Source organism: Dama dama, chromosome 9 (assembly GCF_033118175.1).
Source record: "Dama dama isolate Ldn47 chromosome 9, ASM3311817v1, whole genome shotgun sequence".
Classification (NCBI taxonomy): Eukaryota; Metazoa; Chordata; class Mammalia; order Artiodactyla; family Cervidae; genus Dama; species Dama dama.
The window spans coordinates 91,671,799-91,695,597 of record NC_083689.1 but is presented as its reverse complement, the minus strand read 5'-3'; the positions used below and the strand labels follow the sequence as shown (position 1 = coordinate 91,695,597).

General features: G+C 39.0%; 1 protein-coding gene across 1 annotated transcript in view; it reads right to left on the bottom strand.

The window, feature by feature from the left end:
* ADGRV1 (adhesion G protein-coupled receptor V1) overlaps positions 1–23,799 on the bottom strand; it is a 549,629-nt gene that overhangs the window by 9,397 nt on the left and 516,433 nt on the right. The window contains exons 88-89 of the mRNA XM_061151999.1: positions 3,237–3,428; positions 806–983 (exon numbers count right to left, since the gene is read on the bottom strand). Of these exons, the coding sequence (XP_061007982.1) occupies positions 806–983; positions 3,237–3,428 (370 nt within the window). The remainder of the gene's footprint in view (positions 1–805; positions 984–3,236; positions 3,429–23,799) is intronic.

The following is a 23,799-nucleotide window of genomic DNA, read 5'->3' as shown; positions in this document are numbered from 1 at the left end:
TCCTTCTTCCCTCCTTCCTTCTCTTTCTTTTTGTCTCTCTCTCATTCATTCATTCTCCAACAACATCTACAAAAGGTTTACCAACTGCCAAGCACTGATCTGAACACAAGAATATATATAATAGAATGTACTTTCAAATAACTGTTTCAATAAGTTCATCTGAGCACAGGCATATCTTCTTGCATGTTTGTACATTTGGAAATGTAAAAGTTCACTGAACTTTTGGTAGCAGTGACAGATCAACATTTTTCTGAGAAAAAAAAGGAAAAGAAAGAAGTTGCATATTTGATTGGAAAACAACTCTCCATGGGGGTCACAGACTGGTGAAGCTGAATATATAGGAAGATCCAATGAAATACTACATATGATGGCACTTTAAAAACTGTAGAACTGCATGAGAGACAAATTATGTTGCCTTTGAAAGTTTCTGCCTCAAAGCTACTCAAGAGGAAATTCTCTTTGGCAGGTCAGAGGCAAAACTCTCTCAGGGAGGTTGCTACCAGATTCTTCCAGCGCTGAATTTATCTCAATCGGTGTTCTATCTAGCAAGATTCCAGTGCACAGATATTTACATCGAGTTAAAACATGCCTTTTTCTTAGAAGCAAATTGTCAATTATTTTTAGGTCGTCTCATATTTGGTGCCAAGAACAGAATATCCTAGAATTCGGCTGGGATTAGGAATGGGTCATGGGAATCGGAATGCGCTCAGGGTGACACCGTACTTCTGAAACTTCATGGGAAGGAGATATAAATCATAGCATAGCAAGAGTGCTTCCTTCTAATGGGCTTTGTGGGTTCACATACCAGTTTTTAATGCAAATATCAAGTCATCAAACTCCTGGGACTCCTCGTCGGCTATTAGTGACCCCTGGCCATATCCTCCAGAGGAAGGGAACGTGGCGGCATTTTGTGGGCTTGGCTTTAAGTCCGGGCTGGCCTGACTGGCTTGCTGGAAGGATGCTCTCTCCCAGTCAGGTGGCACCTTTGGGGTTGGAAGAAAAGGAAACCATAATATGAGTACATATATATTTACCCTGAAATCTACATGAGCTATTTATCTCTAGATCTCATTACAAAAACCAAGTGAAAGGGCAGCTGAACTGTTTATAGATATAAGACCTTTAATTTTACCTCTGTTCCTCAGAAAAGTGTGTCTTTTCATGAGCCAATCTAACCTGGTGACACTAAACAATTCCTCTATGAAAATTACTTGCAGATTTCTATGCTGTCATGTGTGGAAAAAGAGAAGTATTTTTTAACCCAATGCATACATTAATTGTTTTTCACAGAATATGTGCAAAAAAAAAAAAAGCTGTTAAAAGTATAAGAACTGGAAAAGAACTCTGCTAATCTTTAAGATAAAACATAGAATTTTAAATAGAGTAGCTATCTACGAGGATATACTGAATTGAAAAGAAAAGCTCTTTGATAGAATTCTAAAGTCCTCCTTTTTAAAATTTAAATGATGAAAAAGATAGTTCTATCTTGAAGTGAGTAAACATATTTGCTGCCTTTTTGGTTACTGCTTAAAAAAAAAAAAATCCCTTAATCCTTCCTTTCCTAATGCTTTCCCTTCTCTGCGTGGCTTTTCAGAATGCCTCCGCCAGGCCCTCGCGGACAGCTGAAGCAAGGCCAATTCCAAGCTTCCGAGGAATGCAGGGCGCCCTTCAGGGTATGGCTTTGTGCTACACCCGCAGTGAACATTCAAGTAGCGGCCCAGGCCAGGAACCGAACCGTCACAGCTGCTGCCTCCCAATACAAGGTTCTCTGAGGGACTACAGCATGCCTCACAACTGAGGAAAGTGATCTGAGGGAGGGATAAGTCAATCTGAGAGAAGAGGAAACCTTAAAAAATTTCCTGGAGCAGCAGAACATCGGGACTAGCACTGTTCAGTACAGTGATGGTTCAGTATGGCTTGGTGGAGCCCTGAGAGGCTACAAATGTTTTATATCTTTGCTCTCCATTACCATGGCTACTGAGCACTTGGATGCGGCCAGGGTGATGGATGAATTGAATTTTTACTGTTACTTAAATTTGGCTAGTTTAAGCAGTCACACATGGCTAATAGCTAATGTATTGTATAGTTCAGGTCTAGACAGATCTAAACTGGGTAACCAATCAAAGAGACAAAAAAATTCTTTTTAAAGATTTACTCCTGCACTGTTGATCCTGGCAATATTTGTTTCTATTGTTATCAGCTGTGATGTGAAAATAATTCAGTTTTAAGAACTTTTGGGATACAGAAATGGTACTAAACATCTAAGGGTACTAAACATATATCCCAGTCTTTAAATATGATACTTTATTTGTGATCACTTACCTTAATTTTCACCTAACATGAATAAAATTACTTCCAAAATTAACATGGAAGACAGCAAAACATATCATTGAACAGGCAGATTATCTATTTATCTACCGACCTATCTATTATCTATTTTCTTTTCAGATACATGCACTTTGATTTCTTGATTTTTTTCAGGACACAAACACAAATACTGTTTCCCTTGGCTCTTTAATATAGAGACACTGATAAAAGTTCTGTAAGGAATGGTAGGCAGGCACATCTTAGGCACTGCAGAAATTGTCAGGGTAACCCTCCTGACCATGTCTTCCTGGACAAATAACTTCAGGTATGTTTTAAAATACGAGCAGCGCTGCCAGTGCTATGGCTGACACTGTTGATGGGTTGGTGGCAATGTGATTTGGACACAGAAACCCAAAACGATGTGGTCAGAAAACAGGGGGAGGTTTGTCTGTCTGCTGGGATTTGAATGGTGAATCGGGATGGGCAAAGAAAGGAGGAGAGCCGTGAAAATATTTTCAGGAAGGAACAGTATTTAAAACACCATTTGTGAAGCAGATTTAGTCACTGCAAGGACAGAGGAGCCCGGCCGGCTGCAGTCCATGGGGTCGTAAAGAGTCAGACACAACTGAGTGACTACGCGCAAAGGTCAAATTAGGAAGCTTTTGAAGAAAGAAATGACAAATTACGTGCTGACTTTCCAGTACAAACCACTGGTAAGTAGGGCTCACAAAGCACAGAGGAAAAAGAATTAGATACCAGACATGATACCACAGTAAGCGCAGCAAATATCAGAGATCAGAGAACATCAGCAGGAAAAAGAACCTGAAAGTTACGTGGCACCATTTAACTTGTACTCTATAAAATGGAAAGGTCGTGTCTGAGAGAGACAGACAGACAGAGGGAGAAGGAGAAAGGGCAAGGGGAGGCACCTCCTCCATAGCACTGATAAGATTCTGGGTGGACTTGCTGATCTCGCCCCCAGCAGCAGGCATTCCACTCCCGGGGGTGAAGAAAGCGGTGCTAGGTCCTGGGTGCCCATTCATTTCCACTGTGTAGCTGGCCTTCACAGGGCAGCACGTCTGGTTGTGTAGAATGAAATAAACCACAAAAACGTAAAGTCCCTGCAAAAGAAGAGAATACTAGTATGTTAAAGGGGAGCCTGCTACCGTAGCTAAAGAATAAACATGATTGCAAGCATAGCTGCCTTTCTACAAGTGTTCTCCAAATTCTCCCCAAAGCCGGGAATGACAGAACGTGTTTGAAGCAGGAGGCCGCTGCAAATTTCTGAATGGCACAAAGGTTCTTCAATGTCATTTGAGAAAACTGCTAACAAGACAATTTTTTCTTAGTTAAAAAATCAGCACTCTGAAATCTAGCTCTACTATATGTGAATACAGACCTGCAGAGAAATGTGTCTGTCAGATTCACTGTGTACATTTTGTTTTACAGGACAATCTCTTGCCTTTGAAAAAATTACTGTTGTTTTTTTTTTCCTGCACCTATTGCACTCTCTTTTTTTATTTTTTTCTCAGCAAAATGGTGAGTAATGCTCTAGCCACCTTAGAGACTGAGGCAAAGGCAGGACTAATTAAGCCTTCTGCTTTTGTTCATCTATCTCACCTACTTATCTCAGTTGGAAATAAAATCACTGTGTAGGGATTCAGGATGGATTGCTTAATACTTAGCATGCTTCTCAGCGAACATCACATGAGGTTGACAAAGCTATCTTATGCCTTCTTAAACATCTGCTGGCCCTTTAAATTCTCTTGCAATCAAGTCAAACTGGACAATTGCTCTGCTTCCGTCACAGGGAGCAACTCACATTTTGCAATTGTGTTTCAGACATTGCCTACACTGGCTTTCCTTCATGATTTCTACAAGGGGTCTACTGTATACTTCTAATCGTGCTTCTATAAAGCTTGGTAATTTTGACCTTTACACTCAGCCAATAAAATATGTTAAATTGTGCCTTTTGTGTCTATTAATACTGATGTTTAAGTTTTGGAAGCAAATAAGAATCTCCTTAGTTACTAAAATTCTTATATTAATCCATAAAATTGAAAGTAAGACACACAGCCTGTTAAAGAAAAAAAAAGGAGTTAATGTCAAAACTTTATAAAACACAAGTAAGTATGGTCAGTTTTGAGGCCTGCATTCTCCCATGGCCCCTAATATTTCTGGCAGTGTAGAAGCAGGAAAGCAAACAATATTGTGGACTTAAGACTTGTACCTGCTGGAATAAATAGTAAAAAGTCTATTAGAAAATCCTCAAAGCACAAGAATTACAACTAACTTTTAATGGAAAATGAAATTAGAGGACAGTCTGAAAGGTAGGAATACTAGCATTTGATCTCTGTTGCCATTTCTGGAATATTGTTATAAATTAGGATTTTCTCCTCTTTGTACTGAAATAACCCCATCCTGAGTTGGCATCCAGTCTATATAATTAACAACTCTGTTTTGAAATCAGTGGTTTATCTGCTAAAATATTTTAAAATGCAATTACTCTTAACCATAATACAAAATTAGTAACTGAAACATTAATTTCCTTTTGAATTGGGCTTGTTTTGTTTTTTTGGAAACAACATTAATATTCTAAATTATGTAGGGTAAGCGAATTAGCTTCACGTGCAAATGATGTCATGCACATTAGCAGAAACAAATCTTCCTGAAAACACACACGTCCAACATTTTTCTTGTACAAGTAATTTTTCACATGGGTATGACTTAACTATATTGGCCACAGCAATAGACAAAACAGGAAAAAAATTAAACTGTCAGCCTTGAAAACTGTGAGAATGTCACTGATTTATTTCAGGATTTTTCTAAGTGTGACTAAGTGATGGGGTAAAAGCTAGATTGGAAAAAAAAAAATGTCCTAAAAATTCATCTCCAAGGACCCATTTTTTAAAACAGCACATTCTCTCTTGTTTGTTTTTATATCAAGCCTTTTGTGCTTCAGAGGAGGAACTATCTGAAAATAACTTGCATGTGAAAACTGCATACGCTGTGTTTTTTTTATTTTCTTAAAAGCGTATTTACATATACAGTAAATACTCTGAACCTTTTAGAGTATAACTTGCATGTGAAAACTGCATATGCTGTGTTCTTTTTTTCTTAAAAGCATATTTACATATACAATAAATACTCTGAACCTTTTAGATGTGTATCAGGAAATATAAACACTGTTAAAATGGAAAGAAAATAATGTTTAAATGCAGATTGTATGACAATTGCCTGTGTCCAATCCAGGCTGGGCAGATACAGAAAAAGGACTTTCATTGTCCAAAGTACTCAGCTGTGGAGGTTTCTGACCTCAGAGTAAAAATAAGTCCCTATTTCAAAAGCTGTATGTTAAATCTCAGGCTCTCCTTTGAATGCGTGTGTGTGCGTGCACACGTGAGCTCAGCCGCTCAGTCATGTCTGACTCTTTGTGACCCCATGGACTGCAGCCTGCCAGGCTCCTCTGTCCATAGAATTCTCTAGGCAAGAATACTGGAGTGGGTTGCCATTTCCTACTCCAGGGGATCTTCCCAATCCAGGGATTGAACCTGCGTCTCCCGCATTTCCTGCATTGGCAGGCAGATTCCTCACCCCTGCGCTGTATGGTGTGCTGTAAAAGAATTTTATGAGAGCATCTAGAATCTCAGTTACTCAATCCAATGTGTTGACTACCCCTATGTGCACTGCCAGGCAATGAGATGCAAGGATAGAACATTTGACTCCTACTCCAAGTTGCTAACAAAGACAATATCCTACCAAATAATAGGTTAACTGTTTCTGAAGCAGGGTATATATAATAATTCACCTGTCCTTCCTAGTCTTTATTTAGTGAAAGCTTACAGAGGAGGAGATTCTTTCTGTGTATTGCTATTTTCATTATTTTACTGGATTTCCTACGACAATGATGAAAAAATGCTTTCAAAAATCTTTAGTTGGATTATATCTGGACTGACCCACTCTGAATTTATTTTGATGCAGGAATTTAAACTTATTAGCAAGTGCTCAGTGAGACACAAAGGAGAGCGTAATGATCTGAAGCAGCAGTCCCCAACATTTCTGGCATCAGAGACCAGTTTTGTGGAAGACAATTTTTCCACAGACTGGGGCCAGGGGGATGGTTTGGGGATGATTCAAGTGAATTGCATTTATTGTGCATTCATTCCTATTATTACTACATCAGCTCCACCTTTGATCATTAGGCATTAGATCCTGAAGGTTAGGGACCCCTGCTCTGAAGGAGTTAATAAATACTCTTAACATCATCAGGGAGCAAATAAGTACAGGAGATTTTGGCTGCTTATCTCAGTAGTTTATGTTGGTTCCACATGAGATGGGAAAGAATCAACATTGCCATTTAACAAATTCACCCAAGAAGCAGTGGCAGAGGAGAAGTGGGGAAACAGGAAGTTGATCTAGCTGCTTGTCTCGGAAGGAAGTGAAGTCTCAGCGTTTCATACTGGTTCAGAGACCTCATCTAGGTGTCCCCTCTGAGGACTAAGATGCAGCCCTCAGCTAAGAACAGGTAAGCTTTTTAAGGCTTATAAAAAGATCACAGAGGAGGGCTTCCCTGGTGGCTCAGTGGTAAAGAAAAGGCAGGAGACATGGGTTCGATCCCTGATCCAGGAAGATCCCACATGTTGCGGAGCATCTAAGTCTGTGTGCCACAACTACTAAGACTGTGCTCTAGAGCCCAGGAGACACAACTACTGAAGCCGGCGTGCACCAGAGCCCATGCTCCACAAAAAGGGAAGCCACTGCAATGGGAAGCCCGTGTGCCACAACTAGAGGAAAGCCCTCACAGCAACAAAGGCCCAGCACCGCCAAAAATAAACAAATAAATGGGGAAAGACAAAGATCTCTGGAGGGTAACACCAGGTATCAAGGCATAACTAAAGGCACACTGTCTTAGTCAGCAGTCCTTTTTGTCTCTGCCTTTCTCATCCCATAATTTCTTCAGGTTACAGAAAAAGTGGTTAGATGGCCAAGAGGCATGTGAAAAGATGCTCAACATTGCTCATTTTTGGAGAAATGCAAATCAAACCTACAATGAGGTACCACCTAACACCCGCCACAATGGCATCATCAAAAAATCTACAAACAATAAACGCTGGAGAGGGTGTGGAGAAAAGGGAACCCTCTTACACTGTTGGCGAGAATGTAAATTGTAGAGACCAGTATGGAGGCTGCTTAAAAAGCTAAACATAGAACTGCCATATGACCCAGCAATTCACTACTGGGCAGGTACCCTGAGAACACCGTAACTCAAAACAGACACATGTATCCCAGTCTTCACTGTAGCACTATTTACAACAGCCAAGACATGAAGGCAACCTAGATGTCTGTTGACCGATGAATGGATAAAGATGATGTGGTACATATAAGCAATGGAACATTACTCAGCCATAAAACGGAACGGAATTGAGTCAGTTGAAGTAATGAGGATGAAACTAGAGCCTGTCATACAGAGTGAAGTAAGCAAGAAAGAGAAAAGCAAATGTTGTATACTCACACATAAGTATGGAATCTAGAAAAGTGGTACTGAGGAGCCTGTGTGCAGGGCAGGAATGGAGGTGCAGACATAGGGGACAGGCTTTCGGACACAGCGTGTTGTGGAAGGAGAGGGTGGGATGAATTGAGAGAATAGCATTGACAGATACATACTGCAATGAGTAAAATATGAATAGATAGCGGGAAGCCGCTGTGTATAGCACAGGGAGCTCGGCTGTGTTCTCTGTGATGACCTAGAAGGGTGGAATAGGAGGGTGGGAGGGAGGATCAAAAGGGAGGGCATATATGTATATCATGTCTGATTCATGAGGTTATACAGCAGAAACTAACACAACATTGTAAAGCAATTATATTCCAATAAAAAATAGAAAATCAAATACATTAAATGAACCAACCCACTTAACAGCTGCCCAGGCTCATACCTTTAATTTTATTTGTCTCGAAACAATGTGACACATAAGTTCATTATCTTGTCTGCGTTCTGAATGCTGGCCTGCACGCACAGCCAGTTGGAGTGAGTGTGACAAACCCCAGGCTACGTCCTCCACCTGTGCGCGTGGACACACCACACCGCAAGAGGTCTCCGCAAGCCTGAGCTAAACGTGTCCCGCATCCTGACGTACTGGTTCCGTGTGGCCTCTATTTGTAACATTTATTTTAGTTTCTGGCAAAAAGCTATTATATATGATGAAAATATACCAGTGACAGTACCTAGCAAGCCATTAAAACACAAAGAGCTGAATCAGTCTACATATTAAAAAACAGACCTTTTCTGGTGGCTCAGATAGTAAAGACTCCTCCTGCAATATTAAATTATTATTTATATTAATGTTATATTATAAAATACATATTTATATTAAAATGTAAAGTTTATAAAATACATATTTCATATTAAAATATAAATTTTATAAAATACATGTTTTATTATAAAATTTTACAAATATGTATTTTATACAATTTATATAAATTTATATAAATACATTTTATACATTTTATAAATATAAATTTTATATACAGCACTTAAAATATTTGAGGAATAAAGAGCTGGACACCTATAAGCAATGAAAGATTGGTCTTACAGACACCACAGATCTCCTGGATGTCATGAGAGTTGATGAACAACGGAGCTATCAGTAGCTGGAACTGATTATGGATGAGGCATATCATGACTCAGAGAATTTGAAAATAAAGGAAGAGGTTTGGCTAATATAAAATTCCAGTGGATTAAGATGAAAAAAAGACTGATTAAAGTAATAAAAGAAGCTAATCGGTAAGAAAAATACTCAAGAATTGGTAATTACTATCCGTGAAACAGGGAATTCAATGAATGTAACTGAAGATGAATGAGAACATATAATATTAACACAAGAAAAGGTTCCTGGGAAAAAACCAAAACCTTAATCCACAGATTGAAAGTATTAACTACAATACCATGTACCAGGGAAATTTTGATATAGATTCCTTGATACCACATCATAGCCTTACTAGCTGTTAAACTTTGAGAGATTCCACCAGAAAACAAATTTTAAGCTGCCTTCAGACTTCTTTACAGCAACTTTTAGTGTTAAAAGATAATGAAGCAATATTTATTTAGTTCTGTGGGAGAAATATTATATTCAGAATATAATATTCAAGAATATTATATTCAGCCAATATAGTATTTGAAATTATCAAATATAAAGACAATGCTGGGAATGCAGCATTCGTAAATTTTCTTGGGTAAAAAACTTAAAAACCTAACTACATGATAATAAAATATGACTAATAAAGAGAGGAACTGTACATACAAAATGTACATGAAAAAACAGAATTCAGTAATGATGATGGCAAAAGGATCATGTAAAAGGTACTACCATCTATGCATTTAGATACTGGAATAATCTTAAAACTATGAGAATTATATTTATAGATTCAAATGTAAATGTTAAGCCTAGACAATGTAAAACATATAATTTTAACCCCATATATATACACATATATATATGTATATAAACCCTATATGTGTGTGTGTGTGTGTGTGTGTGTGTGTGTGTGTGTGTATGTGTGTATATACACACACACCTAATGTTGGGAAGAGTGAAATGGGAGGAGACCTGAGTATTGATGACTATATCATCTTTTACAGTATGTAGTCAGTTGATACTATAAAATTGAAATACCTAGGTTATAAAAAACAGTGATTCCAATCCTTTACTGTATTTATAATTTCTTGACTTAAGAGAGACCTTTTATCTCTTGTGATGATTAGAATATATTTTGTGGTATAGAAGCATTTTTTGATATTTAATAATTATTTCTCTTCCATTTTAGCTTTTCTCAAGACAAATTCAAATAAATTGAAATTAAATTTTGTATATTATAGAAACTATAATATGGTCACATATTTAAAACATTTATAAGTAGGCATCTAATCATATTTAGTATGTCCAGAAAGATATCTGAAATGATGTTCAGACATGAACATCATTATCTTATTTTAAATGTGATATTTACTTTAAAATAGTCAACAGTCTTTGCGACAAAATGACATAGATATACATAAAGTAGGAATGATTTGTTAACTAAACCTTTATATGTAATGACTTACTTGCTCTTTCCAGTGTTCTCCATTAATTTTCATAGAATTAGATTTCTCTCCTATCATTTCCCTTTCCCTTCAATCTGTGTAACTTCTTTTTAGCATTTCTTGACGCTCAGATTTTTTGGAAATAAATTCCTTCAGCTTTTGCCTGAAAGTGTTTTCATTGTACCTTCCTATTAGAGGGATATTGTCACTGGATATAGATTTGTAGGTTAACAGTTTTGTGTGTTTTGTTTGTTATAGGACTTTAAAGAGGTCATTCCATTGTCTTCTGGTTTCCAGTTTCTGATGAGAATAGTATTAACTTCTATAATGATTTTCTTGAATACAATGTTCCCTTCACTTCCCCAAGCTGCCCTCACGATCTGCTATTTAGATTCTCAAGAGTTTGACTGTGATATGCCCAGGGATACTTTTCTTTGCTTGGGATTCTCGAGGCAATTTGGATCTGTGGTTTGCGCTAATAAACTTGGAAAATTCCTGGGCATCATAATAGTCACTTATTATTTATGAAGATTACTTATGGATGAAATTTGAAGTGACTTTACAAGTTTTTAATCTTTATATTTTTATTATTTATATTCCTATAATAAATCTTTATCATTTTTCTAAAAACAATGATTGAAAAATAGCCTAAGCAAATTTGTCAATATATTAGTAGTGATCAAGTCTACATAAAGGGTACATAGACACAGGACCATTTATTAATACTGCTTTTTTTTTTCCTGTTTTTAAAACTTTGGAGCACAACAATATTAAAATAATAGGAATAATGGTTTTGGAGACCTAAGGGAAATGTGCAATTTCAAAATCTCCAGGTATATGTTAATTCTGTTATTTAAAATAGTTAAGAAACAGGCAGTGCAGTCCTACAAGGGGCCTAATCAAAACCACCTATCTTTTGGCTAGCCTAAGAAAGAACATAGAACAATGCAGGATAAGAACTTAGAAGTATGAAATCTGCACTAAAATCAGGCTATATTTTTTCAACTCAAAAGCTACAAATTTGGGATTACAAAAAAAGAGTTATCTTTGATTCAATGGTAACCTCCTAGAAAGCAAGACATTATATCCAGTTAGTTCACTGATGTATGTTTTGGTTCACAGTAAGGTCCTTGGCACCCAGAAGGAGCTTAAGAAATATTTGTTAACTAAGAGATTCTGGCTTTTAATCTTCATTAGTGGCAGAGAGTAGGCTGGGGTGGGGACAGGCAAGTGTTGGTTCTAGTCCTCTAATTTTCTCACTACAGTTAGGTAATTTGGGAGTTGCTCAATAAAAATTTGCTTTGGCCCAGTCTTTTGTGTTTCTCCCATTACATGTGCCAAGACCCTCTCCCGGGAGAATGAACACCACTGATGGCTGGTCTCTGCTCTCTGGGCCTGTGCCCCTCTGGCGGTGGGCTGGCTTGGCGCTGACCCTCCGGGTGACTTCCTGACTCTGGCTTCTCTGCTGGGCCTGAGTTTGCATATTGCTGCTGCTTTTTCTTGTGACTACTTCTCCTTAAAGGGCTTCACAGCTTCTGCTTTTGCTCTCCCCTTGGCAGACACGCCTGTGAAGTCTCTGTGAGTTCTTGCTTCTGGCGTCACAGGAGCTGCTGACCTACTGCTGTTTTGTATCACCAAGTGACTTAGCGGCAGAGACAATGGATTTAGAACCAATGACAGAAGTGAAAGACCAATACTGTATTTATGCATCTGTACATTTTCTTCAGGCGTGAGAAAACTAGGAATTTCATCTTTCTTGATTCACAGTTTTTCAACAGCTCTTTTTCGCAATTTAACTTGCTTTTGTTAATGTTCTTATTTACAATAAGATTCTTCAATATAACATGTGCTTTAAATATACAGAGAAAAGGAAAATAAGTGAATCATTTTGATGGCCACTGACTCTTAGTGCAATTCAAACATTTAGAATGCTTTGGGAACAATTATCACCCAAACGCTCCTAAAAATATTTGGATGGGATCAGTAATTACCTAGTGTTCACCATGGGTTATGTCAAGTTCTTCTAAAATGCCTTACTAATTTAAGGGCCACTATTCAGAACAAAGAGAGTCAATGAAAGTTCAGTTAGCTTAGTCTGCTGGCTTCAGAGATGTCTGTAACTAAAATATCTGGGTAGCATGACTTCATTTTCAGGGCTGAGGCTTAGACTGATGTCTATTCTAAATTTTGTAAATCCTAGGAGCAATAATTCTATTTTTTTTTTTAACCAGAAATATCCAGATTATAGACAAGATACCTTTTGTTTTACACAACTAAAGTTTCTATCTGCAATATAAGAACCTTTTTCTCTGTGTCACTTATGGGCAGGAGAAACATTTGGTCAGTCTTTTTTTGAGATGGATACTCATGAATCAAAACACAATTATTTGGCTATGCCTCAGCAATTTCATCTCCAGATGGCATGGGCCCCGTTCCTTCCGTTTTTCCTCTTGAACCTTGTCCTATAGGACTTTATCGCAGAGACTCTCAATGTTCTTTCTGCTTCTGTTAAGTTTCAAAGCATGGCATGCTAATCAGTTGTGATACTACTTATCAGGAGCCAGACTATTTCTGACAAGATAGAAGGAACTGAAAATTAAAGTTGTTTTTTTCTGTAAAGTTAGAACAAGACAAACCCCTGACCCCACCAGCGCCCTGCTGTGAGAGTTCCCAGATAAGAACATGTTGAGAAGCACATACTGAGTTGGGTGGTATGATGAGGACAGACAAGGCTGAAAGTGGTCATAAGAGAACTGAGGTGGGACTAGAGAGTGGAGGAGAGGTTTGAAATCGGAGGGTAATTTTTAAAGGTTTTCATAGAAAGTGGAGAAGAGATTCAAGTTGGATTAAGTTTTGAATATGAAAAATAGTTTTAACTGAAAGTACAAAAATTGCCAAACTGTACCATGACTATTTAAACATCGTTATATTTATAAGAACTTTAAAACACAGTTCGAAATAGTTTTTGGTTTACTTTGAGAAATCTCTGCAATAGGAACTGGAAATACTCAGAATCTGTAGACTAAAATACTATTATTATTATTATTAATAATAACAATGACAGTAATAAAATAGTTAAATATTATTATTAATAATAATAACAATGACAGTAATAAAATAGTTAAAGTGAATTGTTTCCTTGTCTCGGGGGTGGTTTTTCTATGCAGAACAGATTATGCAAAAGTTGACTATTATTAATAGTCTTGTCTAACAGTAAAATCAGTAGAGTGTCCAGCAAAATCGGCCCATTTGTACACTTACAGCAAATCACATACATGGCAAATCACCAAGATTAACACTTCAAATATCTTACAATTTTATTTGCCAATTATACCTAAACAAAGCTGAAAAAAGCCTATAATAATGAATAGGACAAATCACTGATACACGTAACATGAATGAATCTCAAAATCAGCATGCTGGGTAAAAAAGTCAGTCATAAAGAAGTGCCCACTGTATGATTCTATTTATACAAAATTCTAGAAACCACAGACTATCATACAGTGACAGAAAGCATATCAGTGGCTCCCTGGCTATGGGAGCAAAGGGAAGGATGGTCTACAGGGCGGCCTGGGGAATCTTTGGGGGGAGATGGAAATATTCTCTGTCTTGACTGTGGTTTCACGAGTGTGTAACCACGTGGTTTTCTAAAGGCTGAAGAACAAAATAGGGTTTTGAATTTGCTGTTTCAATAAAGTGAACACTAATCTTTTAAGCCAAGGGGTCAGCAAACTTTTCCTGAAGGCAGTCACACAGTAAATATTTTAGATTCAGGAGGGCACATGGTGTCTGTCGAAACTACACTGAAATTTGTCTCATACAATTTTTCCCATGTCATAAAATATTATTTTCCTTTCTATTTTTCCTAACATTTGTAAATGAAAAAGCCATCCTTAACACTATAAGAGGACTTCCCTGGTGGCACAGTGGATAAGAATTTGCCTGCCAATGCAGGGGATATGAATTCAATCCCTGATCTGGGGAGATTTCACATGCCATGGAGCAATTAAGCCTGTGTGCTACAACTACTGAGCCAGCGCTGGAGCCCGGAAGCTGAACTACTGAAGCCTGAACGTTCTAGAGCCTCTGCTCCGCAACAAAAGAAGCCACTGCAATGAGAAGCCCGAGCACTGCAACGAAGAGTAATCCCTATTTGCTGCAGTTATGACCAACCTAGACAGCATATTAAAAAGCAGAGACATTACTTTGCCAACAAAGGTCCGTCTAGTCAAAGCTATGGTTTTTCCAGTGGTCATGTATGGATGTGAGAGCTGGACTATAAAGAAAGCTGAGCACCAAAGAACTGATGCTAAAAGAACTGAGGTGTTGGAGAAGACTCTTGAGAGTCCCTTGGACTGCAAGGAGGTCCAACCAGTCCATCTTAAAGGAAATCAGTCCTGCATATTCATTGGGAAGGACTGATGCTGAAGCTGAAACTTCAATACTTTGGCCACCTGATGCAAAGAGCTGACTCATTTGAAAAGACCCTGATGCTGGGAAAGGCGGGAGGAGAAGGGGACGACAGAGGATGAGATGGTTGGATGGCATCACCAACTCAATGGACATGAGTTTGGGTAGACTCCAGGAGTTGGTGATGGACGGGGAGGCCTGGCGTGCTGCAGTCCATGGGGTGAAAAGAGTCGGACATGACTGAGCGACTGAACTGAACTGAGAGAAAGCCCACGCAGCAACAGACACCTAGCGTGGCCAAAAATTAAGAAACAAACAAAAAAACACGGTAAGAACTTTTCAACACAGTTTCTGGTCAGAATCCTTTAAATCGCCTTTTCAGCAGTCCTCCAAAATTTAGCATTCAGGTATTCGTTACCAACTCTGTGGATTCATTTTAATTGTTTGGACAGTGATAGGTGACCAAAGAACAGGGTTGATGACGATGAAAAGGGAAAACTGACTTAGAGCCCATAAAAGTAAGCGAAGAAAGAGAAGGGATCATTCTGCTGTGGAAATTAAGCGAAATATCATCCACCTTGATGTGAAAATAAGTACGATCATTGTAAGTACTTGACAGAAGGTCAGGAAAGAAGACAAAGTTAGAGACTGAAGTGCAGAAATAGCTGCGCAGTGGTAAATGCTGAAGCCATGATGGGTCTATGACTTGTTTTTTAAGGAAGACACTGAATGTAGAGGAAATGCTGAGTCTCAGGACTCGGCACAGCTGCAGGACACGAACAGGAAGAATCACTTTAGTAAACAAAGAACTACCGACTGGTCAGGCAGGTCAGATGAGAGGACAGCCACAACTGACTACACTCGGGACCCCAGGAGAAGACTCAGCTCCCGGAGGGTGAGGGGGTCCACATCACTCTAAACACATGTTAAGAAGACGTGAAAAGAGCCATTTTTTTCACTGCAGATGCAACCATTATCTGGGAAAAACACAAGCAGATCATTCCCTATCCTAAGAGGACTTGTCCCTTGATAGCACTATATATTATATATTTCAGTCTACTGTCATCCCATCCAGAGAGCAGTAAGAAGACATTTAAATACCTAATACACAGAGTTGTCAAGAAAAAGGGTACCCTGAGGTTAGGGAATGATCTGACTCATGACACGAGATCAGCCAGTTTGATAACTACGTGCTGACACTGGATGGGAGTTTTCTTCCCTCCACTTCACCCACTTCATTCATTATTATTCTCATTCAGAGCAAAAGACTGCAGAGAACAGAGTTTAATACCTTTAAACTGTGAATTTCAGGCGTTCCATCTGAAGATACTGAATGAACGTTGACAATTTCACATTTGCTACAATGGGTGTTTCTCCCTGCCAATTTTAGGTCACCTCTGATACCGAGTTCCCTTTAGGAGATGCCCAATTTTTGTACTTTTGACTTATTCCTGTCCCACAGGTTGCTGAAGGCAGCCAGCCAGCCAATGACTCATAACTACTGGGCTTCTACATCTTTTATGCTGCTTTTGAAAGGAAAAAAAAATCTAGTAAGCTTTGAAGAAATGCATTTCATCATAACATGGTTAGTCAAATATCAAAGATGATCTAAACGGCTTTGTTTTAGAAATATTTTTGCATGAGTCAATTCCAAAATAAGGACACAGTCCATGTAGACTTTTATAGAAATGTGGAACTCAACACCTTATGATCCACTGCACTGGAAACAGGTATAAATTCTGCACTGAGGAGACAGAAAGAGATTTGTCACAATTGCCAAGACTGGCAAATTCTGAGATATCTCACCAGTAGACAAAAACTCCGAGTTACTACCCTTCTGGGAATCTTTACATTTACAGATCTGAGATAATACAGCATGTAAACAGAAATTAATAATTGCAGATATTAAGAACCATCTAACATATTATTGTTGTTGTTTGTTATTCAGTTGCTAGGTTGTGTCTGACTCTTTGTGACCCTGTGTACTGTATGTAGCCTGCCTGGCTCCTCTGTCCATGGGATTTTCTAGGCAAGAATACTGGAGTGGGTTGCCATTTCCTTCTCCAGGGGATCTTCCTGGACCAGGGATTGAACTCAAGTCCTCTGCATTGGCAGACGGATTCTCTACCACTGAGCTGCCAGGGAAGCCCATATTACATATTATCAAAATATTGTTACTATTTTCAAATACTCTTTTCTGATGATTACTGAGCTACTTAGTAGGGAGAAATCATTTTGTACCTTTTTGTTGCAATTCTCTAGAAACAAGGATACTAAGATATCTCCAGTAATGCTCTATAGAAAAGCTAATTTACTAACAAACGTCTAAAATGTATGGATATTTTAATTTTAAAGGGCAATAATTTAAAGAAGCCCATTCATTGTTAATATTTATTGCAGAAGGGGGAAAAGGAAATAAAATACAGAGAAGCCACTCCTCATCCCCAAATCTTAACACTCAGAAATCACCACTCTATCTTGGATATAAACTTTCTTAAAACTACAATTTCTAGAGAGGGTTTATTTTCCCCAACCCACTAATTATGTAAGGACATGTTTCCATATGTAAGCATTTTGTTGGGAAAAAGAGCTGAAGGTTGGATTTACAGTTGGGCAATAGCTGAAGAAACCTTAGATCTTGGTTTGCCTGGGACAGCCCTGGTTTGTTAGAAATTCCTGGTTTTGCCTGTTGTCTCAGCATTTTTATCAACATCACCCCGCCTTTCGTTAGGGCTCAAGAAGGATCCAGGCTTCCCTGGTGGCTCAGTGACAAAGAATTTGCCTCCAATGTGAGAGATCCCAGTTCGATCCCTGGGTCAGGAAGATCCCCTGGAGAAGGGAATGGCAATCCACTCCAGTATTCTTGCTTGGAGAATCCCATGGACAGAGGAGCCTGGTGGGCTACATACAGTCCGCGGGGTCACAAAGAGTTGGACACAACTGAGTGACTAGCACACATAAGAAGGATCCAGCACTGAGGAATAAATCCTGATTGAATCAGCAGAGCTATTGAGCGTATCTTAAATCTTAATAAAAATCCAGACTCTAACCAGCCCTCTTTATGTAAGGATGGTCTGCAATTTAAATTCTCTCCTAACCATCTTTGATTCATTCATTAAATTCATATGTAACAGCTGAATGGCCACCAAGAAGTGCATTTAGGTTCCACGCAGGCAGTGGACAGACAGGCTTGAGCGCTTTCTCCAGCATTTCATGCCCAGTCCTGTGGGTCAACGCTTGGAGCTCCACCAGGAGTTCCTCTGCGTCCTAAATCTCAGAACGTTGCCTGAAGGGGAAATAAGTGAAGTGAAAGATGGGTCCAGTGACCGGCTTTACCTAAGTTGGGATATTCTTCCAAATATTTTACCTTTCTTCAACAAAATAAGGTTGTATGCTATTCTTTGAAAAGTTTTTGAGTGTCTAGTACATGGAAAATTCTGTGAGTCATAAAATAATATAAAAGATGGGGTATCTACTTCAAAGATCTTACCCTAGAGTGAAAAATATGAGGCATTTAAATAAAATTAAGTCTTGTGGCTTAAAGTACCTCCTAAGATGGTCCACACTCCCAAAATCTTTCACAACAGAAATTTCCAACTCTGCAATAGTTGGTATGTTTCACATATGGGCATATATTATCTCTTGTGATGAAAGTCAAAGGAAAGAAAAAGATTAAATTTCACATGTTGATTCCATAATCGAAATTTCAGAACACAATTATATATATTATACTGGTAGTAACATGTACATTTTCTAGTTGGTGCCTCTTTGAATAACCATATCATCAAGTCAATTAATTATTTTCCTTTTATTTTTTTAAAGAACACTTTAAATAGAGCATTTCTTTTCCTTAGACCAAAACAAATATAAAAATCAGCAAAATGGGTATTATATTGTTTTATATTTGGAGCCTAAGAACACTTAAAAAGCAGAGATATTACTTTGCTGACAAAGGTCCGTCTAGTCAAAGTTATGGCTTTTCCAGTAGTCATGTATGGATATGAGAGTTGGACCATAAAGAAAGCTGGGCGCTGAAGAATTGATGTTTTTGAACGGTGGTGTTGGAGAAGACTCTTGAGAGTCCCTTGGACTGCAAGGAGATCCAACCAGTCCATCCTAAAGGAAATCAGCCCTGAGTATTTATTGAAAGAACTGATGTTGAAGCTGAAACTCCAATACTTTGGCTGCCTGATGCGAAGAACTGACTCATTGGAAAAGACCCTGATGCTAGGAAAGACTGAAGGCGGGAGGAGAAGTGGATGACAGAGGAGATGGTTGGATGCCATCACTGACTCGATGGACATGAGTTTGAGTGAACTCTGGGAGTTGTTGATAGACAGGGAAGCCTGGTGTGCTGCAGTCCATGGGGTCACAGAGTTGGAAATGACTGAGCGACTGAGCTGAAGAACACCATTTATTATCTTCTGTTCTTTTAGGAACTGCTCAATTCTTAAGATTGATAATTTAACAAAAAATCTAAATAAGGATTTCATTCTATCCCTAAGCTTAATTTTCTTGACTGGCTATAACCATTCTCTTGTAGAGAATGAAATTTACAGTCATATATCTTGGAATTGAATATGCAACTGGTAGTATTAGTACAATAAGTACATACTAATTAGTATAGTTAGTATGATAAAGTGCTTTGCTACTTGCTAAATACTGTTATATTGAGCTATATTTATATGTACCTCAGTTGCTTCATCTATAAAATGGGAACCAGTACCTGTCACCTCAATGGATTACAAGGCTCTGATAAAACAAAGGCAAGGTGCTTTTGCAAACTGTAAATGTGCTTCATAAATATAAAGAGGTACTGTTTTTAAGCTAAAAGGGTTTGCAGAAAGCTAGTCTCATCCTTAACCTGGTTGGCTTCTTTCCTTGCACAGCACATTCCTACCAGTTGAGGTAGCCTGCCACAAAGTCGTGTTCCGAGAAATAATGTAACACTATGAAGCCAAGCAGGATCTTGGTGGTTGAATATTTACCATGGCTAAGAACCACTTCTTTCCCAGAACTGGTAAAGAACACAAACCAAGGTGCTGTTCTGCCTTAGTGTGATTACAAACACAAGTCTTAACCATTTCTCTTAAGACCTGGGCATCAGTTTTTTGTGCTTTTTTTTTTCACTGATACGGTTTATTCTGCATTTGAGTCATTTCACAAAAGGGAGATGTCACTGCTTCAGTGGTTCCCAGTACCTTCAGAAGACAGAATACAACTTGCAACTTGGCTAATTAATAAAGCCTTTCGTGGATTGGTCCTGAATGTCACCACTCCCTGACTTAGACTCCACACTCCAGGCAAAATGAACCACCAGGCACTTTCAGTTCCTCCAAACGAGCTGTGCTTTTTCTCAGGTTTGACCTGTGGAGTTGCTGTTCCTCCTCCCCTAGGCTGGCTGGCCCTTCTCCTTAAGTCTGAGCTTCCTCCAGGGCACTGAGATGTTTCTGCAGCTACCCTCCCACTTCATCCTGGGTTAGGTAACCCAACACCTTGTCCCTGCGCCCTAGACTCCCCCCTTTTGCAGCATTTATTATGCTCTATGCTCACGGCCAGTTTTCTAGTTGGTGTCCTACATCACACTGCAGATAGTAAACGTCTCAAAAGCAAGACAACTGGATTTTTACACTGCCATAAGCCCAGCACAATGCCCTGTGAAGACCCAAGTCCTTCATAGGTATTTGTTGAGTGGATGAAGGAATATATAAAGCTTCCTCAAATCTGTATCACCTGGGGCCTTGAAAAATAAGGGCAAGAAGAATCAGGATCCCACTATGAATGGCACTGATGCCTTAAGGACCTACTCTTAACTAAGAAATGGGTATAGCTGTACCTTCTGTGCCATTGTTTTTAATACACCTTACCAGAAATCTAGAAGACAAATTGGGGCGCTCTCTTTGGCAGCTGCTCCTGTGACTCAGATCCCAAGTAAGTAAGGGTAGGAGGGAATGTAATCACAAATTTTTATAGGTTATTAAGTTGCAACAAAAACCACCTATAGTGGGAGGGGATGAAATGCTTGTTATGGGAAAGGCAATAAAAACTGAACCCTTTGTGTGCAAGTTTAAAGCCCTTGGCTGTATATGTGAAAGCATGATACATTTTTACTATTCTATTGGTTTAAAACATTTTAATTTAAGTATATGAGGCAATAGCTATGTCTAAGAAGAAAATTTGCTAATATTAAGGAATAAACTCCAAACACCAAATTTTGTACATTTGCAAATCTTTCAATGCAGAAAGTAGTTTGTACTTTAATTTCTCCATCAAATCAGAATGAGAGTCGTTCTGGGTAGAGTATTCTTGGTTGTAGATTCTTCCCTTTCATCACTTTAAATATATCATGCCACTCCCTTCTGGCTTGCAGAATTTCTGTTGAAAAATCAGCTGATAGCCTGATGAGAGGTCCCTTGTATGTTATTTGTCATTTTTCCCTTGTTGCTTTAAATATTTTATCTTTGTCATTAATTTTTGTCAGTTTGATTACTATGTATCTTGGTGTGTTCCTCCTTAGGTTTATCCTGCCTGGGACTATGCACTTCCTGGATTTGGTTGACTATTTCCTTTCCCATGTAAGGGAAGTTTTTAGCTATTACTTCCTCAAATATTTTCTCTATTCCTTTCTCTCTCTCTTCTCCTTTTGGGACCCCTATAACGTGAATGTTGGTGTGTTTAATGTTGTCCCAGAGATCTCTTAGGCTGTCTTCATTTTTTCTCCCCCCATCTTTTTTCTATATTCTGTTTTGCAGCAGTGAGTTCCATCATTCTGTTTTCCAGGTCACTTATCTGTTCTTCTGCCTCAGTTATTTTGCTCTTCATTCCTTCTAGTGCACTGTTCATCTGTTTCTTTGTTCTTTAGTTCTTCTAGGTCTTTGGGAAACATTTCTGGCCTCTTCTCCATTCTTTTTCTGAGATCCTGGGTCATCTTCACTATCATTGTTTTGAATTCTATTTTTTCTGGAAGGTTGCCTACCTCCACTTCATTTAGTTGTTTTTTTCTGAGGTTTTATCTTGTCCCTTCATCTGGGACATAACCCTCTGCCTTTTCATCTTGATTAACTTGCTGTGATGTGGTTTTCCTTCTGCCTGCAGGATTTTAGTTCTTCTTGCTTCTTCTGTCTGCCCTCTGGTGGATGAGGCTAAGAGGCTTGTGTAAGCTTGCTAAAGGGAGGGATTGGTGGTGGGAAAAAACTGGGTCTTGCTCTGATGGGCAGGGCCAGGCTCAGTAAAACTTTAACTCAATTGTTGGCTGATGGGTGGGGCTGTGCTCCTTCCCTGTTAATTGTTTGGCCGGAGGCAACCCAGCCCTGAAGTCTATAGGCTCTACGGTGGGGCTCACGGTGACCTCCAAGAGGGCTCACAGGAAGCGGGGCACCTCCCAGGACTTCTGCTGCCAGTGTCCCCATCTCTACAGTGGGCCACTGCCGATCTAGGCTTCCACGGGAGACCCTCCAGCTCTAGCAAGGTCTTGTTCCGTCTCCTGTGGGGTCACTGCTCCTTTCCCCTGGGTCCTGGTGCGTGCAAGATTTTGTTTGTGCCTTCCGAGTCTGTTTCTCCCAGTCCTGTGAAAGTCCTGTAATCAAATCTCGCTGGTCTTCAAAGTCAGATTCCCTGGGGATTCCTAGTCCTTTTGCTGGATTCCCAGGCTGGGAAGCCTGACATGGGACTCAGAACCTTCCCAACAGTGGGAGAACTTCTTTGGTATTATTTTTCCCCAGTTTGTGGGCTGCCTACCCGGCAGTTATGGGATTTGACTTTATCATGGTCGCGTCCCTCCTACTGTCTCCTTGCGGCTCCTCCTTTGTCTTTGGATGTGGGGTATCTTTCTTTGGTGGGTTCCAGCATCCTCCTGTTGGTGGCTGTTCAACAACTACTAGCAGTCTTGGTGCTCTCACCAAAGGAGATGAGCACATGGCCTTCTACTCTGCCAGTCTGTACCTTGACTTTAAATTTTCCCACCCTTATAAGAGAAGGCATATTTTACATTATTCTAACCTAGCCTATAATTTTCAGAACAGATGAATATGTGGGGAATTCCCTGGTAGTCCAGTGGTTAGGACTCAAGAGATTTCACTGCAGAGGGCCCAGGTTCAATCCCTGGTTGGGGAACTAAGATCTCACAAGCCATGTGGCATGGCCAAAAAAAGAGATCTTATAAACAAATGAAAATGTGTGATTTATAAGACAAAGACATGAAATCTCACATTCTCTGAAAAAAATAATCTAAAAAATATTAGAGAAAATTGTTTGTATAAGGAAATGTTTGCACAGTTAATAAAAACAATCTAGAAATATTTATTTACATGGTATTGGTGAAAAATAGTGAATTTCTGTATTCTATCACATGGCAAAAGGATGACTGAGATCCTTTGCTTCATTTGTCAATAATAACAAAATCTGGACCCCAAGAAACATCAGACCATTAGTTGCACATAACATGGGGTAAAACAGATTGACTTATGCTTGCCTATTTTTTTTCCCCTCAGGAATTTTGGACACATATCTCTGTAGGGTACATATTATTTCCTTGTTCCTACATACTTTTTGCACAGATGTGAAATACTAGTGAATCCAATCATAGCAAGTGATGACAGAATTCACAGGAAGGGAACAGCTATTGATGGTCTTTTCCACTTTATTAAAACTTCAATATAGAAAGCTGAAGCAGTGGCTTCCTGAGCATTTATCTTTTGTTTTTAAAAAAGTGGTAGCTACATTTTAAGGACCTTCCTGGTGCTGCAAGCATAGTTACTGCCTATGATAGTGTGATTTATATTAAGAAATAAATATTCGGTCTTCACTCCCATTCTGGCACAGAGTTCTTAGAACTCTTGGAGATTTGTTTTGTGAGGAAAGGAATAAAAGTAAAGGTATTTGTGGTTAGGTAAATGAGGTGACCTTTGGAAAGCACCAGGATGGGGGTGAGATAACAGTGGCGCCACTTTTGGTCCCACCTCCTGACTTCCAGGGAGGAGAGAGAAGCTGGTGGCTGAATCAATTGC